General features: G+C 35.4%; 1 protein-coding gene across 1 annotated transcript in view; it reads left to right on the top strand.

Moving 5' to 3' along the window:
* The first annotated feature begins 2509 nt into the window (after positions 1-2509).
* Positions 2510-22541, top strand: part of LOC127999806 (A disintegrin and metalloproteinase with thrombospondin motifs 3) — an 85107-nt gene continuing 65075 nt past the window's right edge. The window contains exons 1-3 of the mRNA XM_052592212.1: positions 2510-2868; positions 4309-4333; positions 5667-6067. Coding sequence (XP_052448172.1) covers positions 2803-2868; positions 4309-4333; positions 5667-6067 — 492 coding nt within the window. The 5' untranslated portion in view covers positions 2510-2802. The remainder of the gene's footprint in view (positions 2869-4308; positions 4334-5666; positions 6068-22541) is intronic.

Here is a 22541-nt window from a genome sequence, read left to right as displayed (position 1 = left end):
ATTGTTTCATTGACCACTTTACAACCTCATTACTCAGCCGGAGTCTGACTTTACTGAATCAAAGCTGAGGCACAAAACAAAAGGGTTGCTGACATTCAATTTTACCTTCCAATAAAAGCTTTATAGTGCATGGACCTGAGTGCAGACAGATTCTCAGGACCTCTGAGCACCTCTTTAATCAACGATAACAATACAGCTGGCATTTCATATACCATTTCAGCAGCAGAGCGGTAACACTTGGAGAGGAGCCAGAGTTTAGGGCCACAGGGAGAGAGAAATTCTGACATTCTTTAAACGTTTCCTACAGGAGAGTCGCATGTATTGTTATTTCAGTCAAGACGTACAAACATTTCACAAATATTTTATTGTTAATACAAATACTTTTATATTTATATATAGTTATACATACTGCTAAATTCTTAGTTTAAAATAAGAAAATTGGTATGTGCTTCTAAAACATTCCTATACATCTCACCAGATGGAAACTGCTTTATTATAGACAGTAGACAATGAACGTGGGTTATTATCGAGTGATATGGTGCGGGAGCAAACCCAGACAGTGCAGGTCATGCCTAAAAAGGGATGAGGGAAAACATGAGGTCTACAGATGTGAAGGTGATCAGATTACCTCTGCTTAAAACTCACCTGTAATGCATTTGAACTGACTCATGGCCTCAAAGGCATCAAGAAGACCTGGAATAGTGTGGAAGAGAAGAAACAAAGGTAAAAACTGCAAGTTGGTACACTGTAAAAAAAAAAAAAAAAAAAAAAAAAAAGTGACATTTACCGTAAAATACCAGCAGGGTCCGTTGCCAGAACTTTCATAGATTTTAGATTTTACAGACTTAACATAAATTCACAATAACTCAAAAAAATATATATTTCATTAACTGTTGTAAATTAATGTTAATAAACCGGAATATTGAAGTACTAATATCTGTTTTGAATCAATGTAATTCTTAAAGCATTGTCTTGTGGCTGCCGTCACATCATCCAAGTGGATGCTGCACACTGCTGTTGGTTGAGAAGATACCCCCCACATGATGTAAAGTGTTTTGGGTGTCCAACAATACACAATAAAGTGCTATATAATTGCATCATTAATTTATTAATTCATTCAAAGCTCATCACAAATAGCTTTTTCATAAGCTGAGAAGTGACACACACACACACACACACACACACACACACACACACACACACACACACACACACACACACACACACACACACACACACACACACACACACACACACACACACACACACACACACACACACACACACACACACACACACACACATATAGATAGAAGGTGCACAGTGTCATTCACACAAACACTAAACACCATCATGGTAACACACATGATACTGAAACAATGCAATAAACATGAATTTAACAACATTAGATGTAAGATAGAACCCTAATGCACACAACTGATAAGACAAAACAAAGAAGAAACATAGTTATTTCAATAAAAAAAAAACTTAACTTAAAAAAAAAAAATTACTTACTGTTAAACAATACCAGGTTTTTACTGTAGCATTTTTACAGTCTTTTACTGTTAAAATCCCCAAAAAATTAGATATGAGAAATCAAATGGGCTTATTTAAATAAAGTAAATGCTTGACACGTACTAAAGTAGCCCAATGTTATTTGGCAAACACACACACACACACACACATATATTAAGTGCTAAATAAATTTGTGATACAGAACCAAACCTCAAAAGGGTCAAGAAAACTGAGAAAAAGGCTATGTTTGTTATTACACTCAGGACTGGAAACGGAGCCAACCCTCCAAACAGTAATAAAATCTGTCTGTTCTCAGGAGTTCCTTTCTTACTTTTCTCAGAAGTACACACATACGACACATCCCTGCAGATGAAAAAATGACAATTCATCAGTAATGATCTGAAATAGGGAAATTATTTGCATTTCCAAGTATTTGTGTCTTATAGACAATTTGGTTGATATAAAGACCTTGTAGAAGGACATTAAACAAAACGTTGACTTAGATGAAGAGGATTATATTCTCTGCTTTGTTCCTCCCTTCTGTTCCTCATCAGAAAGGGAGGAAAACAGGAACATAATTTTCAAGCACAGTGAGCTGTTATATCTGTTTTAATGAAAGCCGGTCAAGTCACTGGAAAAGTCAAGTAGGCTAACTATAATAATGAACACTAAATAAATGTTAACTTTAAGGCATGGAAATCAAAACCAGTGACATGTAATGCCATGCAATATTATTATACTATATTTACCTGCCAAGTAACAGGAGCCGATGGATTTTACATGTGTAGGAGGATCTCAAACCTCTTCTGATAGACTTCACTACCATTTTCAGACTAGCACCCTTTTCCAGAAAAGCATCGCCATGTGTTTTCTTTGCATATTCACTTTCTTCTTTTTTTTTTTTTCTCCAACATGTGCTTTCCTGGGAAAGGGAAGACAGTGACGTCACGCGTCGGGGCTGGTCTGTAGTTTATTAGAAAGCGCGAAGTGCCAGGTTCGAGCTCAGACAAGGCTCTGTCCAGCCAGCTCAACTCAACTTAACCACCACAACTCTTCAGAGGGATGATTTTCCTATAAGTTTACCAAACTGACGCATTGACCCAAGTTGTACAACTTTAAACTCTATTAACTACTCTTATTGGCTTACTTTTAAAGCAGTATTTAAGGTATCTTGTTTGAAGATAAGTAGTGCGCGACAGTTTTAGAGAAGACAGGCGCGTGCTGAAACATCCCATTTGGATTATAGTTTCTGTTTCTCGTCTTTCAGTAGAGGAAACCCGACTCGTGATGGTTGTCCTGTCACTTAGGTTACTAGTGGTAGGAGTTGTAGTAAGTCTGACTTCAGCTCATCTGGTAAGTGTTAATGATTTACTGTTTATGCAGGTAAAACTGAATAGAAAGTGGTCTGTAAGTGAAAGCTCGCGGGAGATGTGTGAGGTGTGACAGTCGTCCTCCCGCTTTGAACACGATTTCATATCGAATTCATATCCAATTGATTCAAATTGAAGCCGGTTATATTAATTTGCATACCAGTCTGTTGAGTTTGTTCTGCCTGTTCGTATTATGCACAGTATTTAAAGAAAAGTAAACAAATACAAGAGAGAAACTTGCGCATTTTAGGAGAGTGTTCCCAGCTGTCATACTATTAAAAAGTTGGCATGGCAGAAAACACGTGAAATATGGCAAGCTGGTTTTACATCTATTCCTTTTAACAAATTCTGTAGTAACTTGTCCAGGTACTAATTTATTGCATTGCTTCTGGTAACTATTACTTTACTAATTACACATTGCATATTATTTCTATATATAATTATTTGTGTTTCTGTGGTCCAGATATTATGGTGGTTGAGAGGGCTCAATGCACTGCAAATAGAAATCCCAGCAGATTAAGAAAACAATTTAAAAACACATGCGCTGCAAATGCTTAGAATGCATCCAAATTAATAAACGCACTGCAGACAGAAAAAAGCATCTGCAAATTCAGAAATCAACTTTATCAATTTGATAACAGCTGCAAATGCTAACAACACAACCAATAGAAACACACTGCAAATACTCACAACACAAACAAACGTGCTGCCAATAAAATTAATTTATTTGCGTTGTGAGCATTTGCAGCACCTGCCGTCAAACGTGCTGTTTTCTTAATTTGCTGGTGATTTTTCTATCTGCTTGTGTTTTCTGTTGCAGCACTTTGAGCTCTCTCCACCACCGTAAAATATTGACTATTCAGAGCAATTTATTCTGCCATACCTTTTGGTTACTATTCCAGTTTGTGTAGTATTTCTTAAATACAATTTTTTAAACCTTACAAAATCTATAAAGTAGCCATACCAACTAGTAACTATTTAAATATTTAGATAAGAATTTTACTAATAAAAGTTGAAATGGAATACTAAAATCTCTAATAAGTATAATTAAAGGTGAAATAGACACTAGTAACTATTTGGATGGTTATTAGTAATAAAAATGTACTGGCACCTAATACTAGTAAAGCTAGTATAGGAAGTGAATAGATAATATCTGAACCACAATAACAATTGATGAGTTACTTGTTCCATTACCACTGGTCCTAAGAATTAAAATTAAGTAGTAGTAACAAAAGAAGATACTAATTTGTTTAAAGATTTACATGTTAAAATGGTTTGCCACAAAAAAATCTAATTTGGATATTCTCATGACAGTTTTACATCCCATATGGTTTCACTGATTATACCAACAGTGTTTTGTAAATGTTTTGACCACATACTTTATGCATTGTCTCTTTATCTCTGTTCTCTTTTTTTCTTGTAGGCTGGTAAAGGTATAGATAAAGAAGGTAAAGTATACAGACTTTCCGATATCTGTGTGCTCTTTTTGTTTCTTAAACTTCTTTTTTAAGGTGAAAAAATAATTTTAAAACTTTTGATGCTTCATTAATATTTTATTTAGACTCTGCCAAGTCGTGTGGGGTTCAGCTGTTATAATTTGCATCTTCTCTCAATGTTTACTGACAAATATTTTAATGAGAAAATTAATCAGAACTGTTTAGCAGTCAGTACAGAAACAGCCCCAAGGATATTCTAATAGATGATGCAAATCATTCTCTAAAGAACTTTGAACAGACACCTTTAACAGTTTGCTAAAGTTGGGAATAACATGCAAATTGCACAGGATGATATAATGGGTAGTCACTTAGACTATAATAAATTAGCTAAAGAAATCATTCTCTCTATCCCTCTCTTTTAATGAACAGTAGGAGAACTTCAAGACAGTAATTGTACGCTGTGTAAACTCATTATTGATCCCTTACATTTTTAAGCAGATTAAAATGGTGTTAAATCACAACCTGCAGTGATGAGCTCATTGCACTTTTTCAACCACATTCAGTTTATTTACTGATGCAGTAAATTGTGCTAAAACCGACTCTATGTTGAAACTCATTGAATCTAGTAGCAGTAAATGACAAATTGTAGTATCATTTTTAACAAAATGTTATAACATGATGAGTGATATGCAGAGGGAAAGCATTTAATGTTTTGAAAGAACAGCTTTTTATGTCTTCTTAATGTCCTTGTTTGGATGTTTAGTCGATTAAACAAAATTCAAGGGCTACGTCTTCTTTATGCAGTGTCAAACAGATGCTAGGAAGCCTCAATATTAGACAGCTGACCTGAAAATGTTCTATTTGAATTGATGGCTGAATGTATTGTTTTATTTTTGTATAAGGCCTAAAACAGGCAGTCATGGGAGGTAAACCGATTTATATCTTGCATAGCCAAAACTGCCATAATAAATTGCAAGGCAAAGAGTTTTTGTCTCTGGATGATATATTATTATATGTCTCTGGCCCATTTTTCTATTTGAAATGTTTACCTCCATGCAAACCATCAGTATATGTCAAGAGGAAGACCAGGCATTAAAATAAAAAAGCATTGAAATGTAAACGGCAGCTTAATGGCTATAAACAGCCATTCAGTAGACTTCATAACCACACAGTGTTTTTATTATAAAATTTATTTAGCCTTTTAGACCCATTAGAGCATTTAAAAAAAAATCCATCAGGCCTTGAAATCCAGCATGTTTTTACATGTAACATGAGATGTGTATTTTTTCCTACTTATCTTTTAATAAAATTAATTGAAATTTTACTTTTTTCTTTGTTTTATCAGACTTGTTGAAGATCCGTCTGAAAGAATATGGCCTCATTACTCCCATCAGTACCGACGCAGAGGGGCACTACCTCTCGCATCTTCTCTCGGCCAATCACAAGCAGCGTGTGAAGCGGGAAATTTTGGAAGGGTCAGCACAAGCGGTAGACAGGCTGTTCTTTAACATCACTGTCTTTGGAAAGGAATTCCACCTCCGACTACATCCCAACCAAAGATTAGTGGCTCCAGGAGCCATGGTGGAATGGCACGATGAGATTGAAATAACTGGGAATGCGACTGAGAATGGAACCAACTCGGAGAGAATACTCAGAAGAGAGTTGCTGAAAACAGACTGCACTTTTATAGGGGACATCACGGATGTTCCTGGAGCCTCTGTCGCTATTAACAACTGTGATGGGCTGGTGAGTGTTGTTTCCTTTCCTAAAGGTGAAAAGCTTGAAAAAAGTCTGCACACTCAAACATCAAACAGTCACAAGAGAAATGAAACCAATATGAACAATTTAATGAATAAAAACAAGGCAAATGTTTCAGTCACATCTTGAACATTTTCAATGCCAAGCAAACAATGTTTGAACCAGGAGCCTTTCCTTTCCTGAAATTAACTTAACAAGCAGGGTCTGGGACGAATTACAAAATGTAATAGAAACATGATGTTGCAAAGCAGTGGTTTTGTATATTGTTAATATAATTGGCTTACAAGCTATCTTGGCCTATTTTTGTACTCCATAATGCCAGTGCAGTTCAGTTTCTAAACTTCTATGCAAATTCTCATTGACATTGAGTGGTGAGTCATCCCTTGACATCTCCAAACCTGCAGGGAACCTGCTTCTATGACCATCAAATTTGCAGTTTGCTTATATTTGACTTTTTTTTTATTGGACAGCTCACCCCCTCACTTCACCCCCTCACTTCATAATCTACTATCCCTCTCCTGTCTCTCCAAACTAGCAATGCAGCAATATTAAAATTCTAGCCAGTACATATAAGCCAGCAATCATTTTAAGTGATATTAAAATGTTTATTTTTTTTTCTCTTAATAAAATATACTATATAAACACTAAAATAAATTGTTTTAATTGTTACAATTTAATATAGGCACTACAACATTACAATGTACAGTAAGCAACTAAGCATTCATTTAGAGATTTGCAGAAGATTACATTAAACATTGTTTATAAATTATAGAATGTGACGTAAAATATAAATAAAGCCAGTTCAGATGAGTCATTTATTACATTCCAAACCCTCTGAAGCCATCCAATAGTTTTGTGTGCGCAATGATCTTAAAGTTATTAATTGAAAATCTTGCTTAGAGCAATAATGAAAAGTTTTCAGTTCTTTATAACACATGCTGTGGAGAGGATAGTACTCTTCCACTCACCTGACAGTCTTCAAATTAGACCATTCAGGGAAACTGTTCATTGTACTGTATGTCTTTTGGCCTTTCTACTTTCTCACAAAAGACTCTGTGAGATTAAGGCGAGTGTCTAGAATGCTAGTAGAGTTGAGTGAACTATGGGTCACCCCAGGAAGCTGACAAATAGGATGAAGCTGCTCTCCACAGGGCCTGTCCAACATCAGAGAACATCAGAGGAGAGCTTTACTCTTCAACGATAAATAAGAGAGGTCAAACTGGGAAATCGATTTTGCATAGTCTTCCAAAGAGTTTATGGAGACAAGCATGGTCAAAGTAGTGATGTCTGTGTTTATGAGGCACTCAGTGGGAAAAGAGGTTTCTTTGCAATCAAGGGATTAATTTAGTCATTCATGGAACCATTTAGTACAGGGGTTTATTTATCTGAGCCTAAACTTGGACACCCCTCTCTCTCTCTCTCTTTCTCTGTAGAATCAAGTGGAATGTGTCAGCTTTTCTACAATTTGTCTTTTAAGATGGACCAGTGACCTACATAGGAAAAAACTAACCAAAACAAAACAAAAAAATACAGAACTCTAGTTGGTGCTCTGTCAGAAAGAAAGCCATGTAAAGGAAGCTATTTATCTGAAAGGTTGCATGGTTGTTTTATTTAAATTTCTTGACTTTTTTTTTAGGATACAATAAATGTAAATAAATAAATACTCAAAATTCTTTTGAAATAGAAATTTAGAATTTGATTGAATCTGATAAAAAAATAAATGTTATTAAAAAAAAATGCTTCTAATAACCTCAGCAAAAATCATTTTTTTAAACCAGTTACTCTTGAAAGTTGTTTTGAATGATTAAAAAATAATAATTGCTCATAAATGTCGACAGGCTACTCTCACTATGTGCTGTATGTTTGTATGCATGTAACCAGTGGGAATAACTCAATTGAAAGTTGTGTTTTCTCACCTGTTATTTTTACTAAGTCAGATGTTAATTAAAGGGGGGGTGAAATGCTATTTCATGCATACTGAGTTTTTTACACGGTTAAAGAGTTGGATTCCCATGCTAAACATGGACAAAGTTTAAAAAATTAAGTTGTAGTGAAAAAAAATTCATCAGCAGTGATGGGCAGTAACGTCGCTACAAGGAGTGATGCTACTAGCTTAACAACATTTTTCAGTAGCGTGGTGGTCAAATAGCTTTTCAGTAGTGAAGCTCTTTTTTTTTTTTGATCAAGTAGCACCGTAGCTTCAACAAAAGCTACTTTATCCAAAGCATAATGAAGCTCGAGCTCAAATTGGAAATAGCCTATAACAGCTAAGGATCACTGATCCTGGACCAGTAAAAGTTACGCCACTGCCACTAAACCTCGTAACTGCATTGGTTCCTTAAACTGTCAGTCAAACCTCAGTATTCCTCCTGCCTCTCTCATGAATGAAGTGCAGCACGCAGTTTGGAGCATCTCTTAATTGCAAGGTAAATAAAGAACAGTTTATTGAATAAGTACAGTGTTTTCTTTACTCAAGAAACACTATATTTATAAAGGCTATTTTTTTTGTATTTGAGGAGCAGAGAAAAGTGTCTTAGCATTTGTTGTCAAGTCATAGTCAAATAGTTTGTGCGAAGCGTTGAATCTTTTACAATATGATACTTTGTCCAAAAAAATAAATAAAAAATAAGCAGACAGAAAACTCTATAACCTGCAAATTCATAAAAATGTTAATGCAATGCCCATACTGCCTTTGATGTTGCGTTAATGACAGAAAAAAAATTGCTGTTCAAAAGCTTCATATCTGAACTTGATTTTGGTGAAATATTAACAATATAATTGTTAATATTATTTGTAGGTCTATACATCTATATGGTAACACACAATAAGATTTAAATAATGTTAGCTAATGTATTAACTAATGTGAGCATACAATGAACAATACATTTATAACAGTATTTATTAATCTTTGTTAATGTTAGTTAATGAAAATGGAGTTGCTCTTTGGTCGTTCATTTAAGTTCACAGTGCATTAACTAATGTTATTACACGGCTCTGTAGAATACTTGATTCTGATTCGTCAGTCGCGACATTCCAAGGTATGTTATTCCAAGATAACAACCGGTAAAAGCTGATAACACAGGCTTATTCGGGTTACAGCAGTCGGTTCTGTACTCTTGCTTGAACTATTTTTTTCTTGGTGAAAGTTTTGTGTTTGTTAGCTAATAAATTATTAAAACATGGTTCAAAATGGTGTACAATTATTTAACGATATCGTCCTGGTATCGCGGACTCGCTCTCGTTTCTTACAAACGCAGCTGCTGCCATTTTGCTACGATTGTTTTGTACACTTTAATGGATTATAAGAGAACTAACAAAGTGGTAAGGTTTTAAAAAAATTGTAAAACATTAATTATTTTATTGCCTTAATTATTTTGTGTTGATATGTTGTGTAATAATTGGTTTGACGGCACCGTTTCCCTTAAATGTCCATCTAGTTTGAACTTGCCGATTGCTCGCAACTGCTGTGTTCACGGAAGCTTTGCATTAATATATTTGAACTCAAATCAATATTTTGTGTCAAATTATTTACTTATGTGGCAATTAGTCATATAATAAGCGGTTAAAAGTTCACCAAAAGTTCTGCTTCACATCAGAGTCCTGATCACCTTGTTTATTCTGCGAGAACAACTGGCTGGATGTACATTATCCCTTACTTAACAAACACAGCTTTTGATTTTAATAGTGCTTCAGTAAATGAAATTAACATTAATAAATTCTGCAGAATTATTGTTCATTCTTAGTTCATGGTAACTACACTAGTTAACTAATGTTAACTAATGAACCTTGTGAAGTGTTACCATTTATATAAATGTATAAAAGCCACAATACCAACAACTTAAGAGGTTTCCGGCTGACAGCAACCATCTATTTTGTCACAATATGAGGTAAATCTGGCCCTGTACATGATACTGATTTTTTTTTTGCCAAATTGGTTTGGAACAGTTGTTGAATAAACAACTATACTTTACTATTTTCCCTGTCCAGCTGCTTGACTGGCAGTTTTATTGATAACCGAGAGAGCATTGACTTATGAAATATGACTTCAATATGAAAATGAAATTGTAGTAAACTACTTTTGCCATTTTGCTGTAACTTAGCTTGCTACATTTCCCAGGGCCTTTAGCTTTAGTGTAGCGAAGCTTCATTTAATGAAGAACTGTTAGCTTAGATCACTACATTTTCCAAGTAGCTCACCCAACGCTGTTCGTCAGGCTAATTAGAATGGATCATTTCTGAATTTGTGATTCTTTTTGACTTAACTAGTCAAAGTCAGATTCAGTTGATTCAGTTGTCAGTTTTTGCTTGGATCCCAATAGAAAGACCAGTTTTCTTACCAGACGTTATAGTGAGACAGATTCAGCACTGATTGCAACCGGTAACCCCTGTGTTACTCTGTACTAAGACAAGCTGAACTATTCCATTTGAAGTGACTTCTTTAGGTATTTTCCTTCAGCTCTGGATGTATAAATTGTCTTAGAATGACATCAGTGTTAATGTGTATTCTTTTAAACCTTTACTGTGTATATATGCAAGACCCACAAGGCTTTAGATTGACCTTTTTCTGCCTAAACTCGGCTACTTCCTTGAGTAATGGACCAAATGCTTATGTAAACAGTCTTTGATTGTTATCTCCGAGTTTGTTAGTCTTGTTAGTCTATTGTTAGTCTCCGAGTTAAGTTATGTTTCACTGGTCTTGATTACAGCCACGGTGGATCTTGAAGTCTTCACATGTAGCCTGTGAAGAGGATATTTCCTCTCCGAGCTGAGAGCTTGTGGGGGATGGAGGGATGATTTTAGATGGGGGAGGAGGAGGAGGAGGAGGAGGAGGATTGAGAGGCTCAATTACATGATACAGGCATGTTTCAGGCCTGTGAACATTCCTCTGAAAGTGTCAAAAATCGAACGGTTCTGTTTCTGCTTATCAACTGAACAAAGTCTCGGAATGTCAGCACAAATACTTTGGTAGAAATATCAAGGAGCCAAATCATTGCCCGTTCCCTTTTCAGTAGGGACTGAAACAGGGTGAGCAGTCAGAGTGTTCACAACAACCTGTCCTCCAACCAATACGCTTGTATAGGTCGTTTGTCCAAATCGCTGAAATACGACCCATCAGAGCGTATACTACAATTGCGCCCCTATAGGCAAAAGGTCATTTTCATATTAATGTTTTGTACTCTTTTATTTGCCCTCTGGTTTGCGTTCCGTATAGCTCAGTGAGTAGATTATTGCGTTATACCTTGATACGTAATCATGCTATCGTGGGTTCGATCCCAGGAATGGATGTGCACGAAAATGTATATACTCAATAAGTCATAATTTAGCATGATTTCTGTGAGGGTTAGGTTTAAGGGTGGGGTTAGGTGTGGTCATTCGAACGAATAAGCCACCTACAGTAGTAAAATATGTAGGAAATACTGTGAGATCGGTGTAAAACGCCCACACATTGCATTTAAATAAACATGCGTTTTGATTGGTAATGACGTTATACGTCAATTCATGACGACAGACGCAATGCGATACTGTCATTATTTTTACACCCGCTAGAGGGCGCTTAACTTTAAAACGTAATATAGGTCGTAATAAGGTGCTTGCACAAACTACCTATATGGTCGTTTTTGTTGGAGGACAGGCTCGTTCACAAGTAGGGCTGCAAAGAGGCGGAACATTTCAGAAAATTTTCCAGAAACTTTCCATGGGAAACTTCATCTGGGGAATTTTGCAAATATTCTAAGGTTGAAACTAATCAGCAATTTATGGGAATATACAGGAATTTTGGGGAATAATGGAAATTTATTGGAACTTTGGGAACATTTATAAATCTATCATATACAAACATAAATATAAACATTTTGATTGATCATAGGCTCACGTGCATAGAAACTAATACATAAAAAAGACATTTTGGGATTTTTTGGATGCAATCTGTGATGAAAACTTCTGAACAGTGTGTATTGAAAATAGAAACCTTTTTTTATTATATAAGTCTTTACTATTAGTTTTAATAAACTTTTGTTTTAACTTTTGATTTATTATTATCTCACCTAAATGTTTGTTCCAGTCTATGGTTTGTTCAGTCAGTGTATTTGTTTTTACAGTGCTATTAATTTAGTTGCACAGTATTACACATCACAAGAAAGTAAAAAAAAAATAGTTGTATGTAATATTCATTTAATTTACACAAATAGCCTTCATACCAAGATGGAGATTTTGATATTTTGTGTGGAGGATTTAAGAAATGATTTGTTCATGTTGTGGAGGAGAGCACAGTGCATGTAGGGGGTGTGGCGTCAATAGCCCTGCAGTAAGTGTGCAAGTTACTGAGCAATGTGTAGGTAAGAAATTAAACTGAAATTGTATTAAATCAAGTTGTTTTAACCAAGATTATGCTGCAAGAATTTTTCACAACTACATTTAAGTCCCCAGTTCCTGCAATTTTCCAGTTTATTCCCATAAATTCCTGTTGATTCCCATGGAAAGTTTCCAGTATGGAAAATTCCCGGAATTTTGCAACCCTTTTCACAAAGCAATAGGAATTATCCTCTGTTAATCTACAACTCTGTCACTCATAGCTTGGCCTCTTTAATGCGTACTGCTGTATTCTGTGGCCAGGGCGCTGAATGAGGCTCCCCACTCATTGATTATCAGAGCTGGCTGCGTTACTGAACTCCTGGCTGAGCTTCACACAGGAGGCTGGCCCTGAGCCAGAACTTCATCCCCTTCGTACCTTTGTCAGGAGAATAATGACATTAATGGTCAGAGGAGTCTGTGTTCTTCTGCCCACACTGCCACTAACAATCTTACATATTCACAGCCTTTCTCAGATCCACTTCACTGCTGAGATGACTTTGAACTTCTCTGTTTTTTTCCCCATCATGTCTTGAATTCCTCTAATAACTGAATTGCTCTGTTTCAAAACCTAGTGAGCATGTAGTGGCACCCTCATATAGGATGAATATCTAGAGCTATATTTAAATACCTAGAGGAATAAAAAAAAAAAAATGCAGTAAACAACACACAACTATACACAATTATTGTGTTTCTAAGTATGACAATAGATTAAAGTAATATAAGAAATTTTTGAGAAAAATAATACTTTTATTTAGTAATAAAGCATTAAATTGATCAAAAGAGAGAATGATTGTTTTGTTTCAAAACATTACTTCAAATAAATGCTGAATAGAATAAAAAATAAAAAAAGTTTTAAACAAAAATATTAAGCATCACAACAGTTTTCAACATTTATAATAAGACATGTTTATTATGCACCGAATCAGCATATTAGAATTATTAATGAAGCATCATGTGACTCTCAAGACTGGAGTAATAGCTGCTGACAATTCACAGGAATAAATTACAAGTAAAAGTATATTAAAATTGAACACAGTTATTTGAAATTGTAATAATATTTCACAATATTCATTTTTTATTATCAAATTAGATCAAATAAATGCAGCCTTGATGAGTATGTGTGTATACATGCATGCTCACTCATTCAGTCAAGGATTTGTCAAACTGATTCAAACAGGTTACTAATTTGTAAATATTTTGTGTATTATTCCTTAAAAGGATCCTCATGTGAGTCATTCGTTTATGATTTGGATGACATTGCTCAAGCTGTTTGCTTGTTTGTTTATGTAGCTCATGAGACATGTTTTCTCACTAGATGTTATAGTCTGTCATATGTTGATTCAGTAAGTGCTTAGATGGATACATGGATTTCACGGAGTTCATTAAGTGAATGATAGCAGACTAATTCGAACAAGTAACTCTGGAGTTGTGAATCTTTGTGTTTGTAAGTGATTCTTTAAAATAACTCATTAGTTCATGAACTGGAATGCTCTGTTTGTGTGTAGCCTGTTTGGCAATTGAACAGTGTTTTCCTACCATTACTGTATTTTGTGGTAAATCCTATTTCAAATGATTTCTTTTGCTTTGGTGCTGTACATTCAGTTGTGGTAAAGGGGGAAGGAGACTGGTTAGGATGTAGGATGTACTGTGGAGCTGCAGTTGAGAGGAGGACTGTGCTGTAATGGTCATTTCTTTAGTCAAGTTCAGACACAGTGGAAGTACAACCTGCATCAAACAGAAGTATCAGTGACCGTATGAGACATGATCTGCCACAAGTAGGTGTACGCTGTTTTAAGAGTAAACACATCTCTGCTCTCTGACATCTCTGGCGTACCAGTGTGTGCCACACACTTTACTCACTGGATCACTCAGTGTGCCTTGTTCTTAACGCTCCAGACTCTCATCATCTGTAACCGCCAGTGTTTAGAGACAATCTGTAAAGTAACAAAAAAGATTTACTGAGGATGAGAATTTAATATTGAATTGAAGAACAGAATGTTTTGGCCAAAGTGATATGCCTTTATAACCTTAAAACAAAACGTTCTATCCTCACATGGCTGCAGCAAAAGTGGACTAAGAATAGTGGAAGACTCTGTGGATGCACATACATGGAATTCTGTATCCCATTTACAGAGACGACTCAACAGATATCCTTGCTGATTTAATGCATAACTGGTAAACGGTTACCTCATGTTTTTCAAACCTCTTTGACTTTATTTCTTTTTTTGTTACACAAAAGATTCTGAAGACTGTGCAGGTCCCCTGTTCCATAGCATTGAAAATAATTGGGACTGAAGCTTTTAAGCTTCAAAAAGAAGGACCTACAATAAAAGTGGACTGAATGACTCATATCTGAAGCAATTCAAGTGTTGTGTGACAAAAAGATCAGCATCATTCAGTGATAACATTCCCCTCCAGAGAGCTGTTAACCGTTCAGAGTAAACAAGTTGAAATTGAGAATTGGATCAATTTATCATTTTGTTTTGACAGATTCTACTCAAAATAATGTTTTGTTCACAAATCCGACATTGCTTCCTTTCTCATGAAATCTCTTGAGAATTAGGTTGGGTGTCAAGATTTTAAGTGAAAATGAGTTCATATTTTACAATAAATATGAGGCATTTTATGGTGCTTTTATCATGTTTTAATGACCACTGAAGCTTGAAAGCTTCAATCCCTGTTCAGTGAAACTGAATGGAAAAGAATGTTCCAAAGAAGAAAGAGTTATACAGGTTTGGAACGACATAAGGATGAATAAATTATGACAGAATTTTAATTGTTGGATGAATCTTTTTAAGTCCTATTTGGACAGCTATATCAAGTGTGAGAAAGTGTTTTGAATGAGAGAGAGTAGAACTAGCTTTCTGAAACAACAGAACTATAAGAAGTTGTTGCTTTTCATTGGAAAGTGATGCATTAGCTTGAGCTTCACTCCTTATGTTCAAACTTTGCAAACTCAGGTGAGGCTTATATTCAGTCCAACACCAGTTTAAACTCAGAAACCATTCATCTGGGAACACAAACATTCTTCACCAAATATTGGCTGAACTGAGTGACTTCAACTTCAGCATCTCAGCTTGAAATCAGGTAACATTTGGATCATAACAGGCTGTCCTTATTTTAACTGTTACCTCAGTTCTGCTCATGTTTTTATGACTAAAGGTCTCTAGCCATGTAAAAGAAACTAAATCCCCCCTTCCATGAACCTCTATATTTCTAAATGCACTTAAACTGCACCAAAAAGAATGTTTTTAAAGTGCAAATTAACTGGCAGTAGTCCTAAAATATTTCATAAGGCTTTGTTTTTACTGGCAAGACTTCCATTACTCAGGGCACAATCTAAAGCATCAAAGAGCGGCTGGAGAATACAGATTAGGGTTGTGCCAATAGACAATAATATAATGTATTGATGTTAGTCGGAGAAATCACCTATGGCTGATGCCTTTGATGATATCAAGGCAGTTATTATTATTATTATTATTATTATTATTATTATTATTATTATTATTATTATTAGGCTTGTATTATTATCTAAATAATATTAGGGCTTATTTGTTCCATTATTTTTAATTTTTATGCGTTTTTACATTGCTGCACATTATGACCAACCACACACAAGTCTGTTTAGCTTATGAATGCAACAGCCAATCATTGGCGTTTAGATGAGTCATCGCTGAAACACCGAGTTTTGTTGTTCAGTGCGTACGCTCGCTGACTGAGTTCTGCTCTCTCGCGAATTCTCTTATCATAAACGACAAAGTGCAGATGCATGTGCGATGTAAGTATAAGAGATTTATTCATCATACAGTGAAGATAGCTCCACTGATTATAACAGGACTGTTTAGTGTGCAATCCATAAACTTGTGATAGACTGAAGTCAGTGTGTCAGTGTTCTTTGATAATTTAATAATAATTTGCAATGTTTATTTTAATTGTCATAATAATTCAGTAATTATTATAATTACTACAAATTCAGTCATATTAAAAATATTTTATGACATGACATCCACTTGACTAAAAGATTCTTTGCAGTTAATAGATTACACTAACATTAGGCTGGCTATGAAACTAAGAAAGTAAATAATTAAATAAATTAACATGATAATAACTTTTTTGGCGATTTGCACATTCTACAATAGAACAATATGATTATAGAGCATATGCCCAACATCAGGGCCATCGCTAGTGGGGTGAAAGGTGGTGATGATTATAGGGGCCTACGGCTGTGGAGGGCCCCCCGACGATTTCAACCGACTGCCAGAGACCAGCCTAAAAATAAGCTCTGGACAATTGATGGGCAACCGCTGCACATCATCGCAAAAGCTTATTATTTGCATGTGTTTTTAAGCCTTGCAAATGTAAACATTCAGGAGATTTTAAAGCATATGAGCAAAAGACACGAGAAGTCAAAGAGTAATCACGCTCTGAGATCTGTGATCACGCAAAAATCCGATGTGCGAACACCGAACTGAGTTATCCTTCGGGTCCTCCTGTGCCTCAACAAACAAATACACCTTGCCAATTTAACATGCAAACACAAAAAGAAGTGAAAGAGCTTAATTCAGCACCCTCACCCTGTGTTCTGAGATCTCACAGCCCTTGAAAACCACATTGAGTTTTGCCTCTTCTTGCTTTTGAACCAAAAAATACATAAATTATGTTGAAATGACATCTACAAACCTGAAAAAACTTTTTTTATATCTATGTTCTGTTTATTTGTGCTATTTACACAATTTCACATAGGGCCCACGGGTACAACCTGCACTGGGGCCCCGTAAACCCCAGATACGACCCTGCCCAACACTAATACAGATGCTTCGATATTTTGGATTAGACTCAAATTGCCACTTTACATTTAATAAGACTCTCATCCTCTCTAAAAAAGAAAGGCCTTTTATCCATCTGCAGTATGATTTGTTAAGCGTTTGTGAAGAGCGGCTGTATATGATTTAGTTATACAGAAGAAGGCATGTTGGGGAGTAAGCCTATCCAGAAAAAAAGGTAGCCTTTGATTGAGAGAGAAACCGAGCCAGTTGCTTCCCCCTGAGAAGTGCACCCCTACACAAAAGTTGTATTCACTAATAGTTATTGATGTACTTTGTTTATTCAGCCGAGGACTTTCCTGTTGCAGAGGCTTGACCCCTGAGCTGTTTTGGTATATGGTTTGAGGTTGAGGAGGGTAGGGGAGGTGTTGGAGGATATGCATAGGTAGACAACTTATTTCTTTAGGCCTGCTTCAGAAGAGGCCAGAAACTAGCAACTTCAGCCGCATGCGTTTGGTTGGTTTTAATGATATAATAATATATTTATACACTTTTAATCATGACCAGTTTAAAACCACATTTTCTGTTGTCATTGCTTTAGACATTGGGCCCTGTTCATCAGCAGCACTTGGGTTTTATTTAGAGTTAGCCATTCAGCTCTTGCCTCCACTCAAAGTAGTGGGTATATGTTTTCTATGGGTGCTTTTTTTCAGAGCAGCACAAACAAAATGAATGATTTTGATTTGATTCTCTTGTCTTTTCAAATTTTAAATGACGTCCCATACTGTACTATTCCTTTTTCTTTTTTTTTTTTGAGTTCCTTTGGGCTTTGCCACATACAGGAACTTTGAAAATTCATGCAAACATCAAGCACACTGTTGCTCCAAAAAAGCAGTTTGCATCAAGTGGCCGTTTTCAATTCATCCTCAATGGGAGTGGCAGGTTCATGCAGGGGATTGCTGGAATGACAGTGGAGAGGATTTCCAATGTCAAATGCAGTTTTCACCTTTCATTGTGATTAGGTTGTGGCTGGGATAATGAAAGTGTACTAAACTGATACCTTGTTTATACATCAGGCTTTGGAAAATGTGGTTTGCATTTTTCTTACTGTAATGGCGCATATATAAAGTATGTAGACTTTATTGACTGTGTTGAAAACAATTATTGCACATTATTCCACACATTTTGAGTGATATTGAGCTAATTTCTTCAGCGTCAGTGGACATATAAGTAAGACATTTTTATCAGACTAGATACAGCTTGTACATCACTAAAGTAATTGAAGAACAGTGAGCTGACCTGGTGTGCGTGGTTATTTTATGTTTTCTTCCTTTTTTTCCTGCCCTTCCTTCATAGTTTGAATGGTTGTAACAGTATTGCAGATGATTTTCTTAACCACTTACCTTTGCTCACTGTATGTCTGTAACATACAAACTTTTTTCTTTTTTTTTTAAAGGCTAAAGATCTATATTATCCATTAAAATTTCTAGAAGTTCGTCAATACCATTATGCTGTATAGTGACCAGCATGCTTTAGATATTGAAAATAAGAAAAAGTACTAAAAAGTACATTGTAAATGTGATTATTATGTTAATTTCCTCGTGCAGAGTACTCATGCAATATTTTGCTTCACTCTGTTTATTTATTTATTTTCCTTCCTAGAAATACAGATATTCCTCTTTTCCTCTATGGGTTAGATGACTTTTGCATTTTTCTCATTTTTTCCCCCCTCTCCCTCTGAAATAAATGAACTGGTGTAACTTTGTAAAAGTTCCTTTTAAAGGAGGGATGAAAATGGCAGGTAATGATGACGAAGGTTTACACACATTTCTAAACCAAACACACCTTTAAACAACATGGCGGGTGAAAGGTAGCAGTGTGTCGGCTGAATCCACACTTTTTTGAAAGTGCCAGTACTTTTTTTTTAAATAAAGCACGTTCAGACCAGCTCCTTAAGAAGTTTAGACTGGAGTGCCGTCTTAGAAAACTGGACCCCTTCAGCTGAATCCCATATGTTTGTCTTGGCCCATAGCTGTGTCTGCTTGGCGGGCGCTGATGCTGGGGATATTAAACTGATGGAACACAGGACTCTTGATCCCTTTCGAGGACTGCTATTTAGGTAAAGGCAGGAGGTTCTGTCCATCCACCTGTGATTGTCCACTCCACAAAACTAACTGCTCATTGGATGGTGTAGCACTGTGGCTAAAGGAGCAGTAGTGTTGGCCACCCTGTGTCCTCCATGTTTCTCATTGGCACCATCACATCAGAGATGATTTCAATGTTTTAATGATTGTTGGGTGAAAAAAATGGGTTATAGGGAATGGCATTAGTTTGTTGAATTTGATAGGCTGTAATATTTCCCCACCACAGTGTCCAGCCTTATTGTAGAGGACTGTGTGTTTTTTGTGCGGCACTTAATTGTTCATAAGAAAAAAAAAAAAACATTTACCGAACATAATATGTATTTATAAAGATACAAAATATATCACAATTATTTCTACTTGATGACTTTAGATTCAATTTTGGTCTACAGGACAAGTGGTTTCTTACTTTCTATAAAACACTGGTGATAAAGAGTGTTTTTCTTTATTTTTTACACTTATTCAGAACCACATAATGTCCAACAGTAGTGTCACAACAGGCACACAAAAATAATAAACAGTGTTGGGCAAGTTACTCTGAAAAATGTAATCAAATTAATGATTACTGATTACTCATTTTAAAAGTAATCACGTTACTGTTGTGAATAATTTATTTCAAAAGTATTTAGTTACATTACTAGTTACATGACTTTTTCTGTAAAAACTTCGGGCAAAAATGCCACTTAATTGGACAAAAGAAATGCCCCTGCACAAACAAATATAATCTATTATTATCTATTATTATTGCACATTCTGGCTATTTTTCACATAATTTACATTATTACAATACCTTTCTCCCCAGCTTGGCACAAAGCATAATAGGACCCCATTAAGAATATCTGCTTGTTACGTCTGACATCATCCTTCACCACTACTGGGACCTTATGCTCTGCCAGACGCCCCCCCAAAAACAACAAACTGATTCATCTAAAATATTAGTGTCTGAGACTCTGTGAGCGCAGAGACTGTAGTGTGCACAACAAATTACGCTTAGCTTAAATACGTAATATTAATGAAATAGTATTAATAAATGGCTGCTGAGATAGAATTCTCAAGTGAAATGAGTAGAGGCTTGGACCCGGAAACAGCAGTCCTTCCATCATTACTTAACAAGAGGATTCTGCCAAGCCATCAAACTTACTCCATCAGAGCAAGAACACCATTCCAGAGCCGGAAGCGACAGCAGACAATTGTTTTCCCAGTGTATTGACTTGCACGGTTCAACTATTTGCTACAAGACTAGTACTGTGCACTAAAAAAGCTAGTAGGGTTATTTTTGATTTCATGATGTACAATCATTTTCAATACCATTGGCAAAACTACCACATACTGTATAGTGCCATATAGCTGTAGCTATTTTTGTTTTTGTTTTTCAAGGCACTCATTATTTCAAGCATTGAAATTGATTTAATCCAAGTCTTCTAAAAAGACACATTCAGTTTATATGATGAATCCATTTTACATAGGCTTTTATGTACATATATAAATATTATGCCCCAAATTACCATTACAAAAATCTCAATCTTAAACATTTGCCCATTCTGTGTATTTGTGTCGTTAAAATAGGGTAACTTACAGCACAGTTAAGGTTGATTTCAAATTTGATTTCGAACTCAAAAAAAGTACACAGTTATAAAATTGACCTCAATTCAGTTTGAGGTATTCAAAATATGACCACACTGAATTTTCTCAAGCAAAGATTTCAGAGCCATATACAGTATGTTAAGACTGTTAATGTAGATAAATGGAACATCAGATGGCTTTGACCTGTAATGACTGCAAAATGTAGTGATGACGCAGACATTTAGTCTGTAATTGACCGGAGATGGTTGATTGTCCAAAAGAGGAAAGAGAGATGCAGCTTGTATTGGTGTGTATTCAGATACTGTGGAAAATGAGTAATGGAACCGTGTCAGATATTTCAGTATCAGTATTAAAATATAGATATTTATGATAACACTACCATGTGGTTTGTTTCTCCAAGCTCTGAGTCCATAAATGACGCTGAGCTTCCTCACTGTCTGATCAGCTCTTCACCCGCAGCAGCGGTTCAGATATCAGCACTTTTATTGGTCCGTTTACGATCGGATATTTTTATTGGCTACTGAAGTGCTGTCAAAAATGTGAATATCAATTCAAATTGTGGGCATACTCAGTAACGAACTATGATTTAAAAGTAACAAAGTAACGAAGTAGATTATTTTGCTTAATTACATTATATTTAAATTTTGTTATTTAGCAGATGATTTCTAAAGTGACTTACAAATAATAATATGTTAGCATATTATTATACTGTTCTATTTCAATTTCACAAATGCAGCATTTTGCCCATTCAATAATAAAAGGACATATTTATAATTTTTCTTAAATCTCATTTTGTTAAAAAGAAAAAAGTGAATCGAATCGAATTGTGAGATCAAAATCGTGAATCGAATCGTTACTTGAGTGAATCGTTACATGCCTAGCTCCAAACCCATGACTCTTCCCTGCAGACCCGCAGGTCACTGCACTGACAACATGCTACTTGACTGTTTGTAAGGAAGTATCTTTGCACTTGAATCACCTAAAATAAAAGAGAATTAATACACATTTATTGCAGGAATAATTCCCTAATAAAAGTGGAGTATAACATAACATTTTCTCAACTGCTGTTTAACCATGTACAAAGCTTCTGCATTTGTGTGAATGCAAAACATGCAAATACTAAAATCTAACTTCAAACTAATTCAATCTAATTGGTCTGCTATGCACTAACCTTAACTGACCCTAACTGACAATCAATCAGTAAAGCTAAAGGTCACCAAATAATAATCAAAAATGAAACCTAAGTCAATGTATTCTAGTAATCAGTCATTACAGCTGTCAAAAGAGCCTGTCTGGCATGTATATATTGACATTATTATGTTTAATTGTTGTTCTTAATGATTGCAAGTTGCTTAAGGCAAGAAATTAGGTTTTATGCTGGATTTATGCTGACATTGTGCACTTTGCCTAGGGTGTTTCCAAAGTTTTGAAGGTTTGCTATATATTGTGAAAAGTTTCTAAACAATATAAAAGAAGCAAATACTCCAAGATATGGCAGATAACACTGTGAAAGTTCAGGAGGTTTTGATTAAAACCCTTCAACTGTTATTATTTAAATAATTATCTAATTTAAATAAAATTAGAGTCACGCAACTACTGCATTTTAAAATATATCTGCATGAA

Source organism: Carassius gibelio, chromosome A5 (assembly GCF_023724105.1).
Source record: "Carassius gibelio isolate Cgi1373 ecotype wild population from Czech Republic chromosome A5, carGib1.2-hapl.c, whole genome shotgun sequence".
In the NCBI taxonomy this organism is placed as follows: domain Eukaryota; kingdom Metazoa; phylum Chordata; class Actinopteri; order Cypriniformes; family Cyprinidae; genus Carassius; species Carassius gibelio.
Note: the sequence above shows the minus strand (reverse complement) of the source record. Positions and strands in the feature narration are given on the sequence as shown.